The sequence below is a fragment of the Mustelus asterias genome, chromosome 1 (genome assembly GCF_964213995.1).
Source record: "Mustelus asterias chromosome 1, sMusAst1.hap1.1, whole genome shotgun sequence".
Taxonomy (NCBI): Eukaryota; Metazoa; Chordata; class Chondrichthyes; order Carcharhiniformes; family Triakidae; genus Mustelus; species Mustelus asterias.
Genome location: NC_135801.1, coordinates 82,088,851 through 82,107,589, shown reverse-complemented (window position 1 = coordinate 82,107,589; position 18,739 = coordinate 82,088,851). Strand labels below are relative to the sequence as shown.

Below are 18,739 nucleotides of genomic sequence, written 5' to 3'. Positions count from 1 at the left end.
GCAGAAAAGATTTACTAGGATGCTACCGGGACTTGGTAGTTTGAGTTATAAGGAGAGGTTGGATATATTGGGATTTTTTTCCTTAGAGCTTGGGAAGCTGAGGGGTGCTCTTATAGAGGTCTACAAAATAATGAGGGGCATAGATAAGGTAGATAGTCAACATCTTTTCCCCCAAGGTAGGGGAGTCTAAAACTAGAGGGCATAGGTTTAAGGTGAGAGTGGAGAGATACAAAAAGGGTCCAGAGAGGCATTTTTTTCATGCTGAGGGTGGTGAGTGTCTGAAATGAGCTGCCACAGGTAGTGGTAGAAGTGGGTATAATTTTGTCTTTTAAAAAGCACTTAGACAATTACATGAGTAAGATTGGTATAGAGGGATATGGGCCAAACGCAGGCAATTAGGACTCGCTTAATGACACAAATTGGGCGGCATGGGCAAGTTGGGCCAAAGGGCCTGTTCCCATGCTGTAAATCTCTATGACTCTAAGTTCAGCGAAGTGAAGTAGCGTAGTGGTGGACGGGGATTGTTTGAGTCTCTTCCCGAATCCGTCTGGTGGGGGATTGGATGTTAGGACCAGGAAACTGGAAATTGTTGATTTGACATCGAGCATCAGAGGAATCACGAATGGAGGTGGAAAGGGGAGTGAGAATGGAGTCAAGATGTGAGGAAATGAGTTCTGTGGGGCAGGATCAGGCTGAAAAAGGGACCTGCCTGATGGACCTATTGTATGTGGATTTTGGGAAGGAAGTAAAAATAGACTGTGTGGGGTTTGGGTACTACGAGGTTGGAAGCTGTAGAGGGAAGATCTCCAGAGGCGACGAGAATTTAGAATTTAAAAAGTAAATACCTGCAGTATGGAAAGAGACCATCAAATCTGCACCAATTCTCCAAAAGAGCATCATACCCAGACCTTCCTCTCCATCCTATCGCTGCAACCCCACACATTTACTATGGCTAATCCACCTAACCTGCACATCTTTAGACTGTGGAGGAAACCGAAGCATCTGGAGAAAACCCATGGAGACACAGGCAGAACATGCAAACTCCACACAGTCACTCAAGGCCGGAATTGGACCTGGGTCCCTGGTGCTGTGAGGCAACAATGCTAACCACTGTGCCACCATGGTACTAGTGTCGCCACTGACGAGGTCATTGACTATTGTGAAAATAGTGGCTTGATGTTCGGTGGTGGGGTTGTGATCCAGGGGGAGGTAGGAGAAAGTGCCTGAGAGTTAGCACTCTGCCTCTGCAAAGTGAAGGTCAATGCCCGACAACAACAGCACCATCCTTGTTGGCAGGTTTATAACCAAGTCAGGGTTGGACTTGAGAGAACGGAGTGCAGCAAATTTAGAAGGAGACAGATTGGAGTGAGTAAGACGAGCAGAGAAATTGAGACCACCAAGGTCACTCCCACAGTTCTCAATGAAAAGTTCAAGATCAGGTAGGTGGTCAGATGGAGAGGTCCAATTAGAGGGATGATGCATGTGAAGGACTCCTGCCTAAAGAAGTGAGCATGGAGATTGCTTTACACTAAAGCTGACTGCTTCCTGCTTAAAACAAGTAATGCTCTTACCTTCATTTTTCTTTGTGTTAGTGAGGTTTCCATTGCTAGATCTCTCAAAGGATCCCTGGTGATGTCTAACATGGATGCTTTGACCATGTCAGCTTGGTGATATCCTGATTGGAACGGTTTTCGATTTAACCTGCTTTGGAGCTGCTTTAGTTCTTCCTCCTGACGTTTCAACATTAACTCCTGGCTCAATACATTATCATCCCCTGGAACCTCATATGGACTGCAGAGTTTAAAAAGGTTTAATTTAGAGGGTTTTATGAATGCCTTGGTTGATTAGTCACTCTTTTTTTCTTTAATAACAAGTTTCAAAATTCTTCTTAGTCTGTGTGAATTTTCTTTCTCCCCTTGTTGGCCTCCTTTGTGTAACTGACCATTTGCCAACTGCTTGACAAGTTGGCAAAACTCAATACTGCCCTATAAGCAAGTCATATACGAGCAGCGGCACAGGATGACTCACTAACTTGTTTCTTCCCTCTGTTTTGGATCAGGACAACCACTGGTGGCCTGGCTTATTGTGCGTGAAAATTACAACTCCATGACTCAACTGATACAACAATACACTGGATCAGCTTATTGCTTTCAACAAAGCAGAATTCTGAAACAAATACTCACTTGGTTTTTTGTCGGACTACTGTTAATAATTCATTGGGTGGGGGGGGGGGGGGGTAATGGCAAACTGACTCCCAGTGGATGAAGGCAAAAGTTTTAAAATTTATTGTTTCCCTAAACTACAACAATAGCAATGCCACCAAAACGTAGCCAACGCAACATGAATTTGCATTTGAAGCATAAAAAAAAAGCAAGGCAAAATTTCTAAATGTGAAAAAAACTCTTTATAGTAAGGTTTTAGTTCATGTTTTCTTCATTACAATTCATGTGGAAACATAACACGATAACAATCATTGGGTTTCAGTAGCAATAAAATCTCTGAATTAAGTTCCATTAGTACTTACAGTAAATATTCAAGGACGCATGCAAAGGTTATAGTATTTAAAAGTGCACGTCATTACATCATATTAAAAAGTTCTCATTGTTTCTTTCCCATAACTTTATAATGTGAAGTGATATATCACTCCCATTCTATTTTTTCCCAGTACTATTAGTGCCAAAAAGTACACACAAATTTTTCAATTTTAACTTCAAATGCCAAGACACAAAAAAACCTTTTTCCACTTATTTTGTCATGATCGTCCAACTATGGTCAGGATTCTTAGTGGAAAGATCCAAAAGATGGTGAGCTAAAAGATGATTGCTTTTCATGGGGCATAATTGCATTCAGTATCTCTTGTCCCCAGTCAAATCGCCATTTCTCAAGTGGTGACTAATATGTTTGCATTACGATTTTTCACTCTCCTACCCCTAAATCCATCTTGCTAAAATAATGTTTTCAAACAAAGCATATACCATCTTCTCCGTAAACATGTCACACAGTGAATATTTTCAATAAAGTGGCAAAGTCAGTTTTGTTACAATGACTTTCTACTCTGATTAACCAGCAGGAGGCTAGATACCTACTGAAAGTTTGAACTGGTATCAACCATTGGGTAAGCGAGATGCTGCTGTGTTACTCCTTTTGTACATTTCTCATCCCTAGAGCCCCAGCCTAGTCTCAGGATTTGGTGAGACTACAAATCATGAATCATGTTTTGGGAAGATGCACTGAATGGACTCCTCGACTGTTGACGCTTCATACTGGTTTCTCATTTTTCCCAAATTCTATGCTTAAATTCAGGTAAACTGCATTAAAATAGATATGCACTAATCAGTCATGGAACTTATCCACACATTAACTTCCCTTATTAAGTAGCAACCCTAAGAACAGAGTTACCAATGGTCATTTTTTTAAAAAGCTGATCACCACCACAACATAAAATATGACACTATATTTTTTATTTATTTATTACTGGTTTCTGGAATTGGGATAATCCTAGTGATTGCTTCATGGTCATGTTTCAAAATAATCTGGTTGCCTAAAATTGAAGCGCAAAGTTAGGATTTACAATTTACCTACTGCTCACATTTGCCACAATAAAACAAAAGCAGTCAGAGATTATAGCACAAAGTTATTCATGAATTGTCAAGGTATGTATGCTATGTGTGCAGAAAAGGGGATAAAAGCCTTCCAGTGAACTGATGAACAGACTCCCACTTTCCGCTGTAATGTAAACTCTCTAGGGTTTATGGAAATTGATGAATAATTACTAAATGAAACCAAGCACCATACGCATTTTGTGACTGGAGTCTTACTTCATAAACTACTGGATCTGTTTTATAAATTGTAAAAATATTATTAAAAAGTACCTGGACCTCTTGTTTGGAACGTATGAGTCTGCCAATGACTCATCTTCCCCAGCAAGACCTGCTTGAGAACTGTACCTTCTAATATCATCATTCCTGTGGACTGTCAGCAGAGAAAAATAGAATTGTTTGCGTATCTAGATCACACAAATACATGTTTAGCTATCAACTTGCACTGATATAGCAGCTTTATCAAAGTGTAACATCCTAAGACGCTTCACAGGTACATTATTCAAAAGAAATGTCACAATAAAACACATAAGGTATTAGGACATGGGACTAGAAGCTTGGTCAAAGAGGTAGGTTCTAAGTAACATTTGAAGAGCCGTAAAGAAGGGAAGAGGCTTAGGATCGTAATTAAGAGTTTAGAACCATGGCAACTGAAGACACAGCTGCTAATGATGGAGTATTTAAAAATCAGGGATGCAAAGGCGGTCAGAGCTTGAGGAATAAAAGGTTAGAGACCACAAAGCATTGCTTTTTCCAGCATGTATGAATGCATTCTCAAAAGGTCAGTTTATGATATTTCTGTGTTTGTGGGAATTTTATTCAGATTTGCAGACACAGTGGAACTTTTGACAACAACTGGGCATTATGCACACTCTAATTGAACTACTAACTTGCACTTTTCAGAACTATGGCTAACTGACAGCCAGCTCTGTCCCTTGTGGATTTTGATCGGAAACACACATTGGAAAATTCTCCGAATATCAACAATTATATCCCGAGATCTGAATTGTGTGGATTGATGACTTGTATAACCCATATGAAAGTTTACATTGTCAAGGTTGGCAGAAGACGGTTTCATCTGAACTTTGCCACTTGTTGAGCTTTGCAGGAATTATAAACCAAAACACAAAACTGAGATTTTTAAATTGGAGGTGTCAGGTAACCAGGAGCAAAGATGGATCAGAGCAAAAGTGCAGAGCTGCATATAGTCAATAGAATTTTGGACGAGCTGAAGGGGGAAGGCTAACAAAGCAGCACTGGAAGTCAAGTCCGAAGATGACAAAGATAATGATGAGGCAGTTGATGGGTTGGAGTAAAAGGCACAGGGGGGTGAAGTTAAGAAGCTGGAGATAGATGGTCTTTAGGATGAAGAGGATATGGTGGCAAAGAATTAGTGAGAAAATGGGGTGTAGAGTTGCAAAATGTCTGGTTCACGCCAAAATAGTAACCAGCAATGGGAAGGATGCTGACAAGCAGTCTAACAGCATGAACAATCAATGGTCTGCAAAGTGGTGGAATAGTAGAGCTGGGTGTCATCAGTATATAAATGGAAGTTGACCCCATGTTTGTGGATGTTACCACAAAGGATAGATGAGGAGGGGGTAGGGAGACACAAAGATCCTGGGGAACTTTGGATTAACAGTGCAAGTGCAGGAAGAGAATCTATCACCGGAGATGTTTTGCTTATGATTAACAATGGATGAGTGGAACCAAGTTGGGCAGTTCCATTTAGCTGGAGGAGGATGATGTCATTAACCATATCAGGTATCAAGGAGGCAGAGAAGGTACTGCACCATTGTCAGAAGCACAGAGGATGTAATTTGTGACTTTGGTTAGGGCCACTTGGTATGGTGGCAAGATTGGAAACATTCACATTTGGATGCTTGGGAAAGATGGGAATAGATTTTGGAATTGAAAGGACAATTCAAGAACTTGAGAGAGAATGAAAAGTTGGAGATATTGTAAGGGTTTGTGTGGAAAAGGGGATTGGAGGTGCATATTTCAAGTCGGATGAGATGACAGCAGTTTTGAAAGAATAGGGACTGCACCCAAGGAAAGGAAATTATTAATACCAGCTATCATGGAGGATGGGGTCAGGGGGACATTGAACTGAGTTGACAGCACTTTAGTGGCATTGTGTCAAGAAATCAGGGGGTGGGTATCAATGCTAATCAAGAAATACCATAAAATGTTTGTATGTCTGAAGTTACCTCGTCGATAATCTGGGTCAGAAGAAATGAGAGATGGGCTTTCACTTGCTGTGCTGTATATATCACTATGGCGAGGTGAATATAATCCTGTAGGTTCTGGATAAACATATCAAAGAAAAATCAACATACTATAGAAATAAGATCTTAGTATTAATTTATATAATTAGCATTAATATTTAAAAAATGTACTGCTGGCTCTTCAACATAATAAATGACATTATGTTGACCAAAAAGGGATAAAACTATACATGTGACAGAGTTAATGATGTTCCCATTTTTTGAACCAAGGATAAAAAAGTGAACATTCTCACATGCGATCTTAACAATGCTGACTGGGTCTTTCCCAGTGGATAGCAACATATAGACTTTGTTGGCTCTTATTTTATTCTGTTGATCTGCCTGTAGGAGAAATTTATACAGAAAGCGACACTACTCCAAAATACCTTTGTTAGAACAAGGTTATATGCTTCCACTGAAAAACATTGATCAGTTCGTGGGATTGGAAACCATCGAGGTTCCACCTTCATTAAAAAGGTACATTCGTTGTGGAGTCAAACAACAACTCAGAAGAAATGCCATAACACAGACTGAGGCATTCACAGAAATTCAAGGCCCACTATAATGTCTGAATAGCAAGACGTCAGTATAAGTAACCTCTGTGCGCGCCACTAAAAATAATGAAATGTCAGAAAGCTGATGTCCTGAAATGCATTGGATACTTTCTCTGGGTGCAGAAGCTAAGGCCTGCAAAGCAACTGAGACTGTTGGTGCACCATAATATGAGACCAACTGCAAGGATGCTGGAAAAATATGGCCCCCCTGTTCAATTATGTCTCAATGTTATTATGTAATTATGTCTCAGCCACACTAGGGCTATTTCAAATGGACAAGGAAAGAATTATTAAACAACATAATTATGCGACTACCTAATCATAAAATCTCTCAGTACAGAATGGAGATTTTGCATTCCTTCATTGGCTAACACAATCTACAAATCTGTTCCTGTGTTCCTAGCACACCCCGAGCTCCATGACAATGATGTGTCAAAAAATCATTGGCCTTGGACATGCATTCTTTTCCTTTTCACAATATAGTGGGTGATGCACTGCTGACTAGAAATGCATACATGTGTCCAGCCCGCCATACTGGAGACTTTAGTAAGCCACATGGCATCCTGAAAATAGGCTCTGTGCAGTTGCATTTCTCGGCCAAGAACCTTTGGAGTCAGGAAGCAAATTAATCCCTAGATAGGAATAACTGGAACAGCTATACACCATCTCCAAGTCTGTTCTGTCATTCAGTTCGATCACAGCTGACCTGCATCACAACTCCATTTACTGATCTTACCTAACAAAAATCTGTCATCCCCATTTTGTAATTTTCTATTCATCTAGTCTCAGATTTTTGAGGGATATGTGTTCCAGGTTCTCACTACCCTTTGTGCGCAGAAGTACATCCTGATATCAATCCTGAAGGGCCTAGCTCCAATTTTAAGTAAAGTTTATTTATTAGTCACAAGTAAGGTTTACATTAACACTACAATGAAGTTGCTGTGAAATTCCCCCAGTTGCCACACTCCGGCGCCCTGTTTGGGTCAATACACCTAACCAGCACATCTTTCAGACTGTGGGAGGAAACCGGAGCATCCAGAGGAAACCCACGCAGACACAGGAAGACCATGCAAACTCCACACAGACAGAGACCCAAGCCGGGAATCGAGCCCAGGTCCCTGGCATTGTGAGGCAGCAGTGCTAACCACTGTGCTACCGTGCTGCCCGAAGGTGATGTTATCTTGATCTTAATGCCCTCATGAGAGGAAATAGCTCCTTTCTACCTTCCTATACAAATCCTTTGACAATCTTAAATACCACAATTAGTTCATTGCTTAATTTTCTTTACTCAGGGAACTAAAAGCCTAGTGTATGAAACCTGTCTTCATAATATAGCCCTTTGAGCCCCCTTATCATTCTGGTACCACACCCCCATTGTTCTGTATGTTGGGGCATAGCTACTTTAAGGGAACGGCTCAGGTGATCCTGGGGATGGGGTGATCTGCCTGGGGAATGCCCTAGGAGGGCAGTTGTAGTTTGGGGTGTGAAGCGAGTAAGGCCTTCAATAAATACCTGCATTCCCCAACATCTGGCTGTGGTGAGTTCTTGGGGATACAGCCCAGTAACAGAGAATTCAACACTGGCAGCAAAGGTTGGAGTGAGCGGCAGTTCATGAGGTGAAGGATTGGGACATTCATCGCAGACTGTCTGCTGAGATCCACAATGCAGAGTGAAAAGAAAACCCCTTGGAGGACGGGTAAGACCACTGGGCTAAGAGGGCATGGTGGGAAACAGCGATTTGAATGGACTCGGGTGCCGTCGACAGTTGCAAGTCTGTCTCCACAGCTTTTGCTGGCAATAGTCGTCACGGGGCGATCGTAGAAGGACTTGGTTGTCGGGTGACAGGGAATACCGAGTGCTCGGGGAGAAGGGAGTGCAGGAATCAGATGTCGGGCAACGCAGGTACTTATTGCAGTTCTCACTCGCTTCACACTCCAAACTAGAACTGCCCTCCCAAGGTGATCCCTGGGCAGATCAACCCACCTCCAGGGTCACCTGACCCACTCCTTTGAAGGGACTATGCCCCAACATACATAACATCCTCAAAGGCCAATATTCCAGACTGTATTTTGTGAGGCTGGTGAAATTTGAATCCACGTCCCCAGATCATTAGCCTGGGTCTCTGAATTAAGAGTCCAGTGATTTTACCACGATGCAACCTTCGCCCCCTATGCGAAAATCTGTCGACAGTTAAAAAGCAATTTAAATTAGTCTTTTTTTAATTGGCATTTTGTAAGAAGCAAGGGATGCAAACAAAAGTTGAAGCAAAGTCATGCTATATTCTTTCTCCTGAGTACTGGTTTTGGTGCAAAATTTAGTCAAATGCTAGGTAAATTGGTCATTACCATTTCAAATATTAGAATACATAGAGGTTTACTAGCTTTTGTTGTAAACTTTAAAGTAAGTCATTGTTAAAGTTATACTGTTGTACACTGATAAAGACCATAAGACATAGGAGCAGAATTACGCCACTCGGCCCATCGAGTCTGCTCCGTCATTCAATCATGGCTGATATTTTTCTCATCCCCATTCTCCTGCCTTTTCCCCATAACCCCTGACCTCCTTATTAATCAAGAACCTATCTATCCTTGTCTTAAAGACACTCAATGACCTGGCCTCCACAGCCTTCTGCGGCAAAGAAGTTCATAAATTCACCACTCTCTGGCTGAAGAAATTCCTCCTCATCTCTGTTTTAAAGTTTGTGCCCTCTGGTTCTAGTTTTTCCTACTAGTGGAAACATCCACTCCACGTCCATTCTACTCAGGCCTCGCAGTATCCTGTAAGTTTCAATAAGATCCCCCTTCATCCTTCTAAACTCCAACGAGTACAGACCCAGAGTCCGCAACCATTCCTCATATGACAAGCTCTTCATTCCAGGGATCATTCTTGTGAACCTCCCCTGGACTTTTTCCAAGGCCAGCACATCCTTCCTTAGATATGGGGCCCAAAACTGCTCACAATACTCCATATGGGGTCTGACCAGAGTCTTATACAGCCTCAGAAGTACATCCCTGCTCTTGTATTCTAGCCCTCTTGATATTAATGCTAACATTGCATTTACCTTCCTAACTGCCGACTGAACCTGCACGTTAACCTTAAGAGAATCTTGAATAATGACTCCCAAGTCCCTTTGTGTTTCTGATTTACTAAGCATTTTCCCATTTAAAGAATAGTCTATGCCTCCATTCCTCTTTTCAAAGTGCATAACCTCACACTTTTCCACATTGTATTCCATGTGCCACTTCTTTGCCCACTCTCCTAACCTGTACAAGTCCTTCTGCAGCCCCCCTGCTTCCTCAATACTACCTGTCCCTCTGATGTAAGAATTCTTAACGTTCATGTAGAATTCTTCTCAGATATTTAAACAGAGACATGAACCTTTCTTAAAAAAAAATTAATGCTGAAATAATCTACTTCCAGGAGTAAATATTACAAGCAAGTTAATGCCTTACATAGAACAGTACAGCACAGAACAGGCCCTTCAGCCCACGATATTGTGCCGAGCTTTATCTGAAACCAAGATCAAGCTATCCCACTCCCTATCATCCTGGTGTGCTCCATATGCCTATCCAATAACCGCTTAAATGTTCCTGAAGTGTCTGACTCCACTATCACTGCAGGCAGTCCATTCCACACCCCAGCCACTCTCTGTGTAAAGAACCTACCTCTGATATCCTTCCTATATCTCCCACCACGAACCCTACAGTTATGCCCCCTTGTAATAGCTCCATCCACCCGAGGAAATAGTCTTTGAACATAAAAACTTCTTTAACATAAAAAGAGAAATTTGAACATGGAATCATTTTCTCATACTTCCAGTGCATTCTTTCAAGGCTTAAACATTTTAAGCATATTTAAAAGTACTGTAAACAGCTCAGTATGAACGGAAGTATTTAGTTGATTATATGCTTATACTTAAGGCCATTATAAGTGATTGGCTGAAAACAGTTTCAGGCAGTTAATAAATCTTAGTAGTTTATTCTTCAAATTACAGAAGAACCTATTTAAATTCTTGGTCAACAAGAGCAGGGAAGGGAACATTTAAGAAATCCGATTAATAAAAATGCTTTTCATATCTCCCATATTTTATAATTGCATTAAATTTGTAAGACTACGAGCACAAAGTTAACATGATTAACTGCATCCTCTCAACTTCCTTGCACGATGAAACTGGTTAAATGACACCAATGCCATAAGAATAAGGAGTTCCCTTGGGACGATATTCTCAAAACAGAAGCAGGCCACCTGAACGATGAAGTTTCACATTAGCTGAAGAAAACAACAGAGCTAACACAGGTAAAATCATGATTTACTGAGAGTGGTGGCAACATCAAACCAGTGGTTATGCAGATAATGATCTGACTGAACATTCAAGATTTTAAAAAAATTCCCCATCATAAGATGGACGAGTTCAGTGCTTGCACTGTAAAAGCACAAATCAAAGCAGGATGAATGGGCCCGAGAAACACCTGAAGACTTATGTGATTGGAATTCAAGCAAGCTTATACAATAGTTACATTGCTTTATCTTCTTGAAATATACTTTAAGTCAGGACAATATCTTCCCACGTGGACTGAATGCAGGGGATATTCAATCTGGATTGGACAACATGTTCTGGAGTTTCTTTAGATATTAAGTTTCACCAAAATAAATGCGTGTGCTTTATCTGCTTTCAGTTACACAAATCCTGCCTTTTTATTCATAAAAGGCATACAACCAGCCAGGTCAATCACAACTATTTTTCACTCTGTGTCAGGTTGGCAACATTTTTTAAAGACTTAATTTGTTCTTGTAAGTACGTGACTTGAAATTTAATACTCAGCAATATCCTGATCTAAACACAGACAACATAGGCAGAAACAGCTTTGCAATTGGAAAAGAGAAAAAGGGCACAACCAAACCAGCATGTGCAATTTTCAACATTGGCAGCAATCAAGAGTGTGCACCCTTGCTTTTGCCCTCTTCAAATCCAAAAATAAAATTGCTAATTGTAGCAAGCCTAGAACTGATCCAAAATCTCAAAGTGAACTTTTAATTGTATTAATGTAAATAAAATTTTGCTTGTAAGATCTCATGCATTCTCTTTAAGACCAAGCATGTCCAAAGTATTATTTTTCAAATAGAGATTGTGTTTATAGCAAATTGAGTTTAGTGCCAAGCCATAACATGGAAAATATTATAAATTTCCTTTACGTTCAGTAAGAACAACACAGCTACTGAGCACATCTGAATTAGTGATGAACATCAATCAGTAAAATTTTAAAACTTATGTTTCTCTCTTCATAACATTTGTTGGTCGAGCACCTCTGTATTAATTAACCCTCCAAAATACCACCCACTTTGCAATATCAGTAACTGTATCCTGCTCACTTCCTACAGCACAAAAGATCTGTACTCCCCAAAGAGAGGTTCTCATAGAATCACTACAGTGCAGAAGGAGGCCATTCAGCCCATCCAGTCTGCACCGACCACAATCCCACACAGACCCTATTGCTGTATGCGCTGCTAATCCCCCGGACACTAGGGTCAATTTAGCATGGCCAATCAACCTAACCCGCACATCTTTGGACTGTGGGAGGAAATCCATGTAGACACGGGGAGAATGTGCAAACTCCCACACGGACAGTGACCTGAGGCTGGAATTGAACCCGGGTCCCTGGCGATGTGAGACATCAGTGCTAACCATTGTGCCACCGTGCCACCCAACCTTTCCTGTATTTGATTTTTACTGCAAAGATAACATGTAAACTTGATAACCAATTCCAGTGTTTTACACTTAATGTTTAAGTTTATTTATTAGTGTCACAAGTAGACTTACATTCACACTACAATGAAGTTACTTATCCAGTTCGGGTACACTGAGGATGAATTTAGCATGGCCAATGCACCTAATCTGCATGTTTTTTGGACTGGACAAATCCAAAATCTGGACAAATGAGGATGCAATATAAACTAAATGGTACAATTTTATAGGTGGTTCAGGAACAGAGAGACTTGGAATTCACATACACAAAGCTTTGAAGGTCGTCAGACAAATTGATGTGACTGAAAAACCGTATAGGATGAGGGACTTTGGTTGTGCAGCGACACTGAAAAGGGTGGGATTGTTTTCCCAGCTGGGAAAGTTTAATAGAGGAGTCCAAAATTATAAGAAATTACAACAGAGTAGATGGAGAGGACTCATTTCCACTGCAGGTGGTCAAAAACCAGACGAAACAGATTTAAGATAATCTGCAGAAGAATAAAATGGGTGATTAGGGTAACTTTGTTTTGAGGCAAGTTATAATGATCTGGAATGTATCGTCTGAATGGATGATGGAAGCCGATTCAATATTAATATTGAAAAGGGATTTTGATAAATGCTTGAAAAGAAAAGATTTGATTATCCATGGGAAAAGAACGAGTAGGATTTTACACAACTCTCACTGCCACATCCAGCATTGCCTTAATTGACAACAAAAGGAATGCAACAAGAGAAAGTAGTAAAGAAGAATAGAGAAGCCTCAATTTTAGCAAAATAGTATTTTGTACTAAAGTAAACTGACATCTGAAAAGTAAAATGGTTAAAATAAAGGGGACAAACACCAATACTTCACTTGTACAGTAAGAAGCTGGGATAGGTAAGGCACTAAGCAGACCTTAAGCAGTAAGGGTGGCACGATAGCACAGTGGTTAGCACTGCAGGCGCAGCAGTGTTGCCGCTAGGGGATTTTCACAGTAACTTCATTGCAGTGTTAATGTAAGTCTACTTGTGACTAATAAATAAACTTTACATTAGAAGCCATTTAAAATCTTGATAATCTGTAAATGTCTCCAATATGTAAAAACATTTAAAGAATGTCGGATTACCCATGGCAAGTGATTAAAATAGAGGTGCACAAGTGGCTAGAATTAGTGGAGTGCAGATCTTGCAGAGGGTTATAAAGCACAAGGGTGATAGGTAAATAGAACTTGGTTCAAATAATGGGACACAGGCAGCAAATAATTGAATAATTCAAAGTTTACAGAAGGTAAAATGTGTGAGACAAGCCATGGGTGCATTGGAATAGTCAAGTCCAAAACCACAAAGGAATGGATATGGGTTTCTGTAACAGATGAATTGAGCTAGGGCTGTGTCACGGAGGTGGAACAGGCAGTTCTTAGTGATGGCATGAAGATGGCAGGGAATTTGCATTGGTTCACCGTCCATCTTCAAACCCACTTGCATGAAACATGGAAGGAGTGTTGTGGAAACGTCTAATTTCATGATTTAAATGTTGTGGAACTATATTTAGTTTTGGGGAAATTAAATCTTTAAGTTTAAGATACATGGACAAAAACATGGGTTTGAGAAATTGACTAATAAAGCCTAGAGTAATTGCAATTCAAAGGATGGCATAAAAAGATTAGAGTCGGAGGTGTGAAAACCGTAAGCAATAGGCAGACCCTTTCTGAGTCTTTGTACAGACAAGATGTAAACCTTCATATGAGGTATGAATTATACATATAGGCCCTAGATCAATGAAAGGCTGGAAGCAAAGAGTAAATGAGGAAAGATATTAAAGTAAATATATACTTTCCGGATCAGTGTCAATGTCAACAAAACAAAGGAGATTGTCATCGATTTCAGGAAGCGTAAAGGAGAACATGCCCCTGTCTACATCAACAGGGACGAAGTAGAAAGGGTCGACAGCTTCAAGTTTTTGCGTGTCCAGATCACCAATAACCTGTCCTGGTCCCCTCATGCCGACACTATAGTTAAGAAAGCCCACCAATGCCTCTCTCTTCTCAGAAGACTAAGGAAATTTGACATGTCAGCTATGACTCTCACCAACGTTTACAGATGCACCATAGAAAACATTCTTTCTGGTTGTATCACAGCTTGGTATGGCTCCTGCTCTGCCCAAGACCGCAAGAAACTACAAAAGGTCGTGAATGTAAGCCTAACCAACCTCCCATCCATTGACTCTGTCTGCACTTCCCGCTGCATCGGCAAAGCAGCCAGCATAATTAAGGACCCCACGCATCCAGGACATTCTCTCTTCCACCTTCTTCCGTTGGGAAAAAGATACAAAAGTCTGAGGTCACGTACCAACCGACTCAAGAACAGCTTCTTCCCTGCTGCTGTCAGACTTTTGAATGGACTTACCTTGCATTAAGTTGATCTTTCTCTACACCCTAGCTATGACTGTAACACTACATTCTGCACTCTCTCGTTTCCTTCTCTATAAATGGTATGCTTTGTCTGTATAGCACGCAAGAAACAATACTTTTCACTATGTTAATACATGTGACAATAAAAATCAAAAAATCGGAGGACAAGTTTGGAAAATGCAGGTAACTAACTGAAATTACTATCTGTGACATCACAGTGTGTGCCATGGAGAGAGATAGGAGTCTTTTGTTTTTGGGTTTATCTGTGAGCTTCTATCAGAAAAAGTTAGTCATCTTGGAAGACTGAAAAGGCAGCGGTGCATTTGCCAGCAGCCAGAAAAGCACAGAGTCCAACAGAAACCAAGGGTGTTCCTGATTTAGAGTCACTAAACATGAATTTCATGTGAGGTCTATAATTGAAAAGTTTAAATTAAAGGGGAATTAAAATTGTCAGATCAGCCTGGTAAAGCTAGTGGATGAAAGAAATGATGCAGAATGATGGATAGCTGGAAGTGCCATATGGGGAAACATGGGAAAGTTAAAATGAATCCCTAAGATCTGTGGCACACCTAGACTTGGTCCCAGGAGTGCAAGAACACTCAAGATCTAGGATAGTACAGGGAAACTATGTGCACAAGATCAGATCAGAACGGGAAGTGGTCGCTGAGATTTTCAGATTTAAATAAAAGGTTTATGAAATATTGTGTTAAATTAGTAGCACTTGCTTTGTTTAATTCTTGTAAACTAATAGGTTTTGTTCAAATTCTGAAACTTTACAGTGTAATTCTTTCAGGTAATAAGGAGGAGTTCATTTTTAAAAAAATTAATGGTCTCCCTTGAGATCATTACAAGGGTCCAATGATATTGGGACCCCAAGCTGGCATCAAATTTAGGGGATTTAAGTAATCTCTGTAACCCCAAATCTTTATTGATATTTCTCTTTTTCTAATATTCATCCCATTCCCTTTGAAATTAAGTTGTAGTCTCCACCTCAACATTCACGTAAAGTATCCCATGTCACATGCCTCAGTTCAAGAGCTTACCTGCTCCTATTTTCCTAATTCTCACTTTCCATGCCACTGTTCCATATTCATCCATCAGTGCAAATAACATTTCTTAATTTACCCCATCCATCCCATTCCTGAGTTTCCATCTCATTTACCAACAAACTGAGTTCCATCTCGTCTCCCTAAATTTAGAGCACCCACTCCTCATTGATTTCAGAAACTACACCCCCAAACCTCCATTCATAATCTCCATCCCTCTCCACACTGTACTCCAAGTAGTTGCTGCTCTCTGCCATTGTATTCAGGGGACGTTACTGACCCAGGGGTTCTCCGAATAGCAGTTGATGAACAAGGAGGGGAGTGGTGGGGGTGAACTGCAGTGGGGAATTTAAGTCACTGATTGCTGGAGAAGAATCACGGAGAAGAATTGTGAATCCAATCTGAACTTTTATCCATTTTGGGTAAGAGGTCGCAGCCAGAAACATTTGGGAATGGACCCTGGTAACTGGAAGGGAAAACAGAAGCTCTGCAGGGGTGGAGGAAAGGGGATGGGTGTTAAAGAATTGTCATTACGGCTGGAGGAAGATGAGAGAGAAGTGTTGGGAAACATTGGGATTCAGGTGGAGGGGCAGCAGGCGATCGATCGTTCTGTGCCTGGAAGGAGGACGTGGGTGGGGAGGTATCACCCATAGAGGCCAGCGGTAGCTGGGGGCAGGCAGTGACAGATCTCTGTGTTCTAACAGAGATAGATCTGCACATGTGCAATGGTGCCCTCTGCTGCATGCTGCCGGATTTCGGTGAGCTTAGGTCCCACCCCATCCTCCTGCTGGCAGGAAACTGATCCTGCTTCATTTTTTTCTTCAAAGTGAGATAAAATTTGATTTCTAACTCACCCAAAAAAAAGCTCGATTGTCTCCCATTTTCACACTCGTTCAGCACTTAGAATTTCTTTGGTAAGATCGCCCCCTTAGTCTTTCAGAAAAAAGTTCTGTAAACTATTTTGTTACTTTTGGAGATATCTTAAAACCATTGAAGGTATCTACCCATTAGTGATAGAACTTTATCAGTTACTTTCTCATTTAAGGTTACCTTTTATCAAGATGTTTTCAGGATCTTAAAATCGGCCCATTACATCAATATCAAACACTTTCTTCCCATAATCAAAAAAACAGTCTCTACATTTGTAACCCTCTTAAATCTTAGTATGACCATATTTAAGAATTATATACTGTACTTACCATCCATATCCATTGCTTCTCTTAGCACTCGCAATTTCTTCTGCCGTTCTTTAATCCTTTCATAAGCCCCTGAGAGGGCAGATGAGATAGAAAGTTCTGATGTCTGGTGAGATTTTTGAAGACCCATTGTAGTTGGCACTTGCCCCAAGTCTGTATACTTTACCTCTCTGGCTTGGACATTGTTCTTAATCTGCCTGCCTTTCCCTTGTGGACAAAAACTGCCTCGATAATTATCTACAGGGGATACAATTTTATCACCATAAAAACCCAGATCAACTGTGGAGGTCCAGGGCTTCCTATGACCAGGTGCTCCACTGGAATTTGGCTTCCTATTCAAACAGTTAGATTTAGATTGAGGCTTGTCGTACAGATCTACTGTATCTTCATGTCCAGAGGCAGTGTGGTAAGAGTCTAAATCTGATGTCCTGTTAGTAATCGCCAAGAACCCCATTGACTTGCTAAGCCTTCGATTCAGTGACGCCTGCTCACAGAATTGTGCTTTGTATTTTTCCGTTGCCTTGGGAGCTGTACTGCGTTCTGCAAAAATAACAAATAAGGTACACCTTATGAACTGATGTTTTCTTAGTGGAGATGAGCATCCATGAATGCTAGACATTTGACATTCCAATGGAAAATATCTGACAAAGCACAACTAATTTAAAAAAAAATATAAAATGTGCTTCTGGATGCTGGCTATAGATTTTCACTACCATTTTCAAATGTAGAATTTTCTTCAAGAATTTAAGGTGTAGAATTTGTGGTGAGGAATGGTGAGACTAATCAGCACTAACCATTATTGAAGATTAAACTTGAAGGGCAATTTCAAACATCTCTACATGCTCAGTTAAGCACAGAAAGCAGGAAGTTGCTGTCTGAATTACCCTACTTCGCTATAGTGGTTATCTCATCAAAACCTTAAGCATTCAAGCACAGGAAGGACATGAAATTGCAGCACTCACCCACTGGATTCCCACTATTTATGCCAGAGGAAGCTTGTTAGGGCTGTTCGACTCAAGCTCCAGTGAATTTTTAATGTTGCGATAAGTCCTAATTACTAGCAGCAAAATTTCTAGCCTGAAAACTTACTTTTAAAAAGTGGTGCATTTCATTTATTTGGATTTTAATTATTGCTGGATTTTGTTTTTAATTTTCCCAAGACAATATTTCTTTTCTTCTCTTTAAATTATTTTCTGTAAATGATTTTACATTAAATTACACATTCTAACTTACACTTTCTAGTTTAAACTCTGCATGCCTCAGTAGGGGTTCTTCAAGTTGAGGAGAATGGTCGTTGTTCACCCGGTTCACAGGTCCCAGGTTTCCTATAGAAGATACTGCACTGTTTCTGACACTCAATGATCATAAACAGCCATGCTAAAGCACATTCAAGGTTTGGTAACTGTAAACGCAATGAATAGTGACCTGCGTCATTCATTGCTGACTGCAAAATCCAGGTAAATATTGTGAAAACAAAAAGATGCAAGATGCATTGTACTTTTCTAAAATGTTCTTCCCATTCTAATGAATTTAAAAACATTTACTTTCAAAACTGTGCTTTAACTGGACAAAAATGTACACCTTAAATAGGTGTACATAATAGATAAATTTTTGAACAGTAAAGGAATTAAGGATTATGGTGAGCGGGTGGGTAAGTGGAGCTGAGTCCACGAAAAGATCAGCCATGACCTTATTGAATGGCAGAGCAGGCACGAGGGGCCAAATGGCCTATTCCTGCTCCTAGTTCTTATGTTCTTATAAATTCCAAACCAAAGACAATCCAAATTAGTGCCTTCGGGTTAACTATGTTAAAACTGCAATACCTCTCGATATGTTGGATTTTTCTAGTAAAAAAATTGTCTAGGAAACTATCTCATTCTTCCTCATTCCTAAATAGTTCAATGATTCACTTTAATGAAGAGCATTACAAGAACCACTTTGTTG

The 18,739-nt window shown here is 40.4% G+C and overlaps 1 protein-coding gene across 3 annotated transcripts in view; it reads right to left on the bottom strand.

Annotated features, from left to right (window-relative positions):
• The window catches only part of ptpn13 (protein tyrosine phosphatase non-receptor type 13), a 256,822-nt gene that overhangs the window by 135,124 nt on the left and 102,959 nt on the right, over nucleotides 1-18,739 (bottom strand). For all 3 annotated transcript variants that reach the window (XM_078214036.1, XM_078214044.1, XM_078214053.1), the window contains exons 7-10: nucleotides 16,799-17,335; nucleotides 5,810-5,905; nucleotides 3,873-3,972; nucleotides 1,572-1,791 (exon numbers count right to left, since the gene is read on the bottom strand). In XM_078214036.1, coding sequence (XP_078070162.1) covers nucleotides 1,572-1,791; nucleotides 3,873-3,972; nucleotides 5,810-5,905; nucleotides 16,799-17,335 — 953 coding nt within the window. The remainder of the gene's footprint in view (nucleotides 1-1,571; nucleotides 1,792-3,872; nucleotides 3,973-5,809; nucleotides 5,906-16,798; nucleotides 17,336-18,739) is intronic.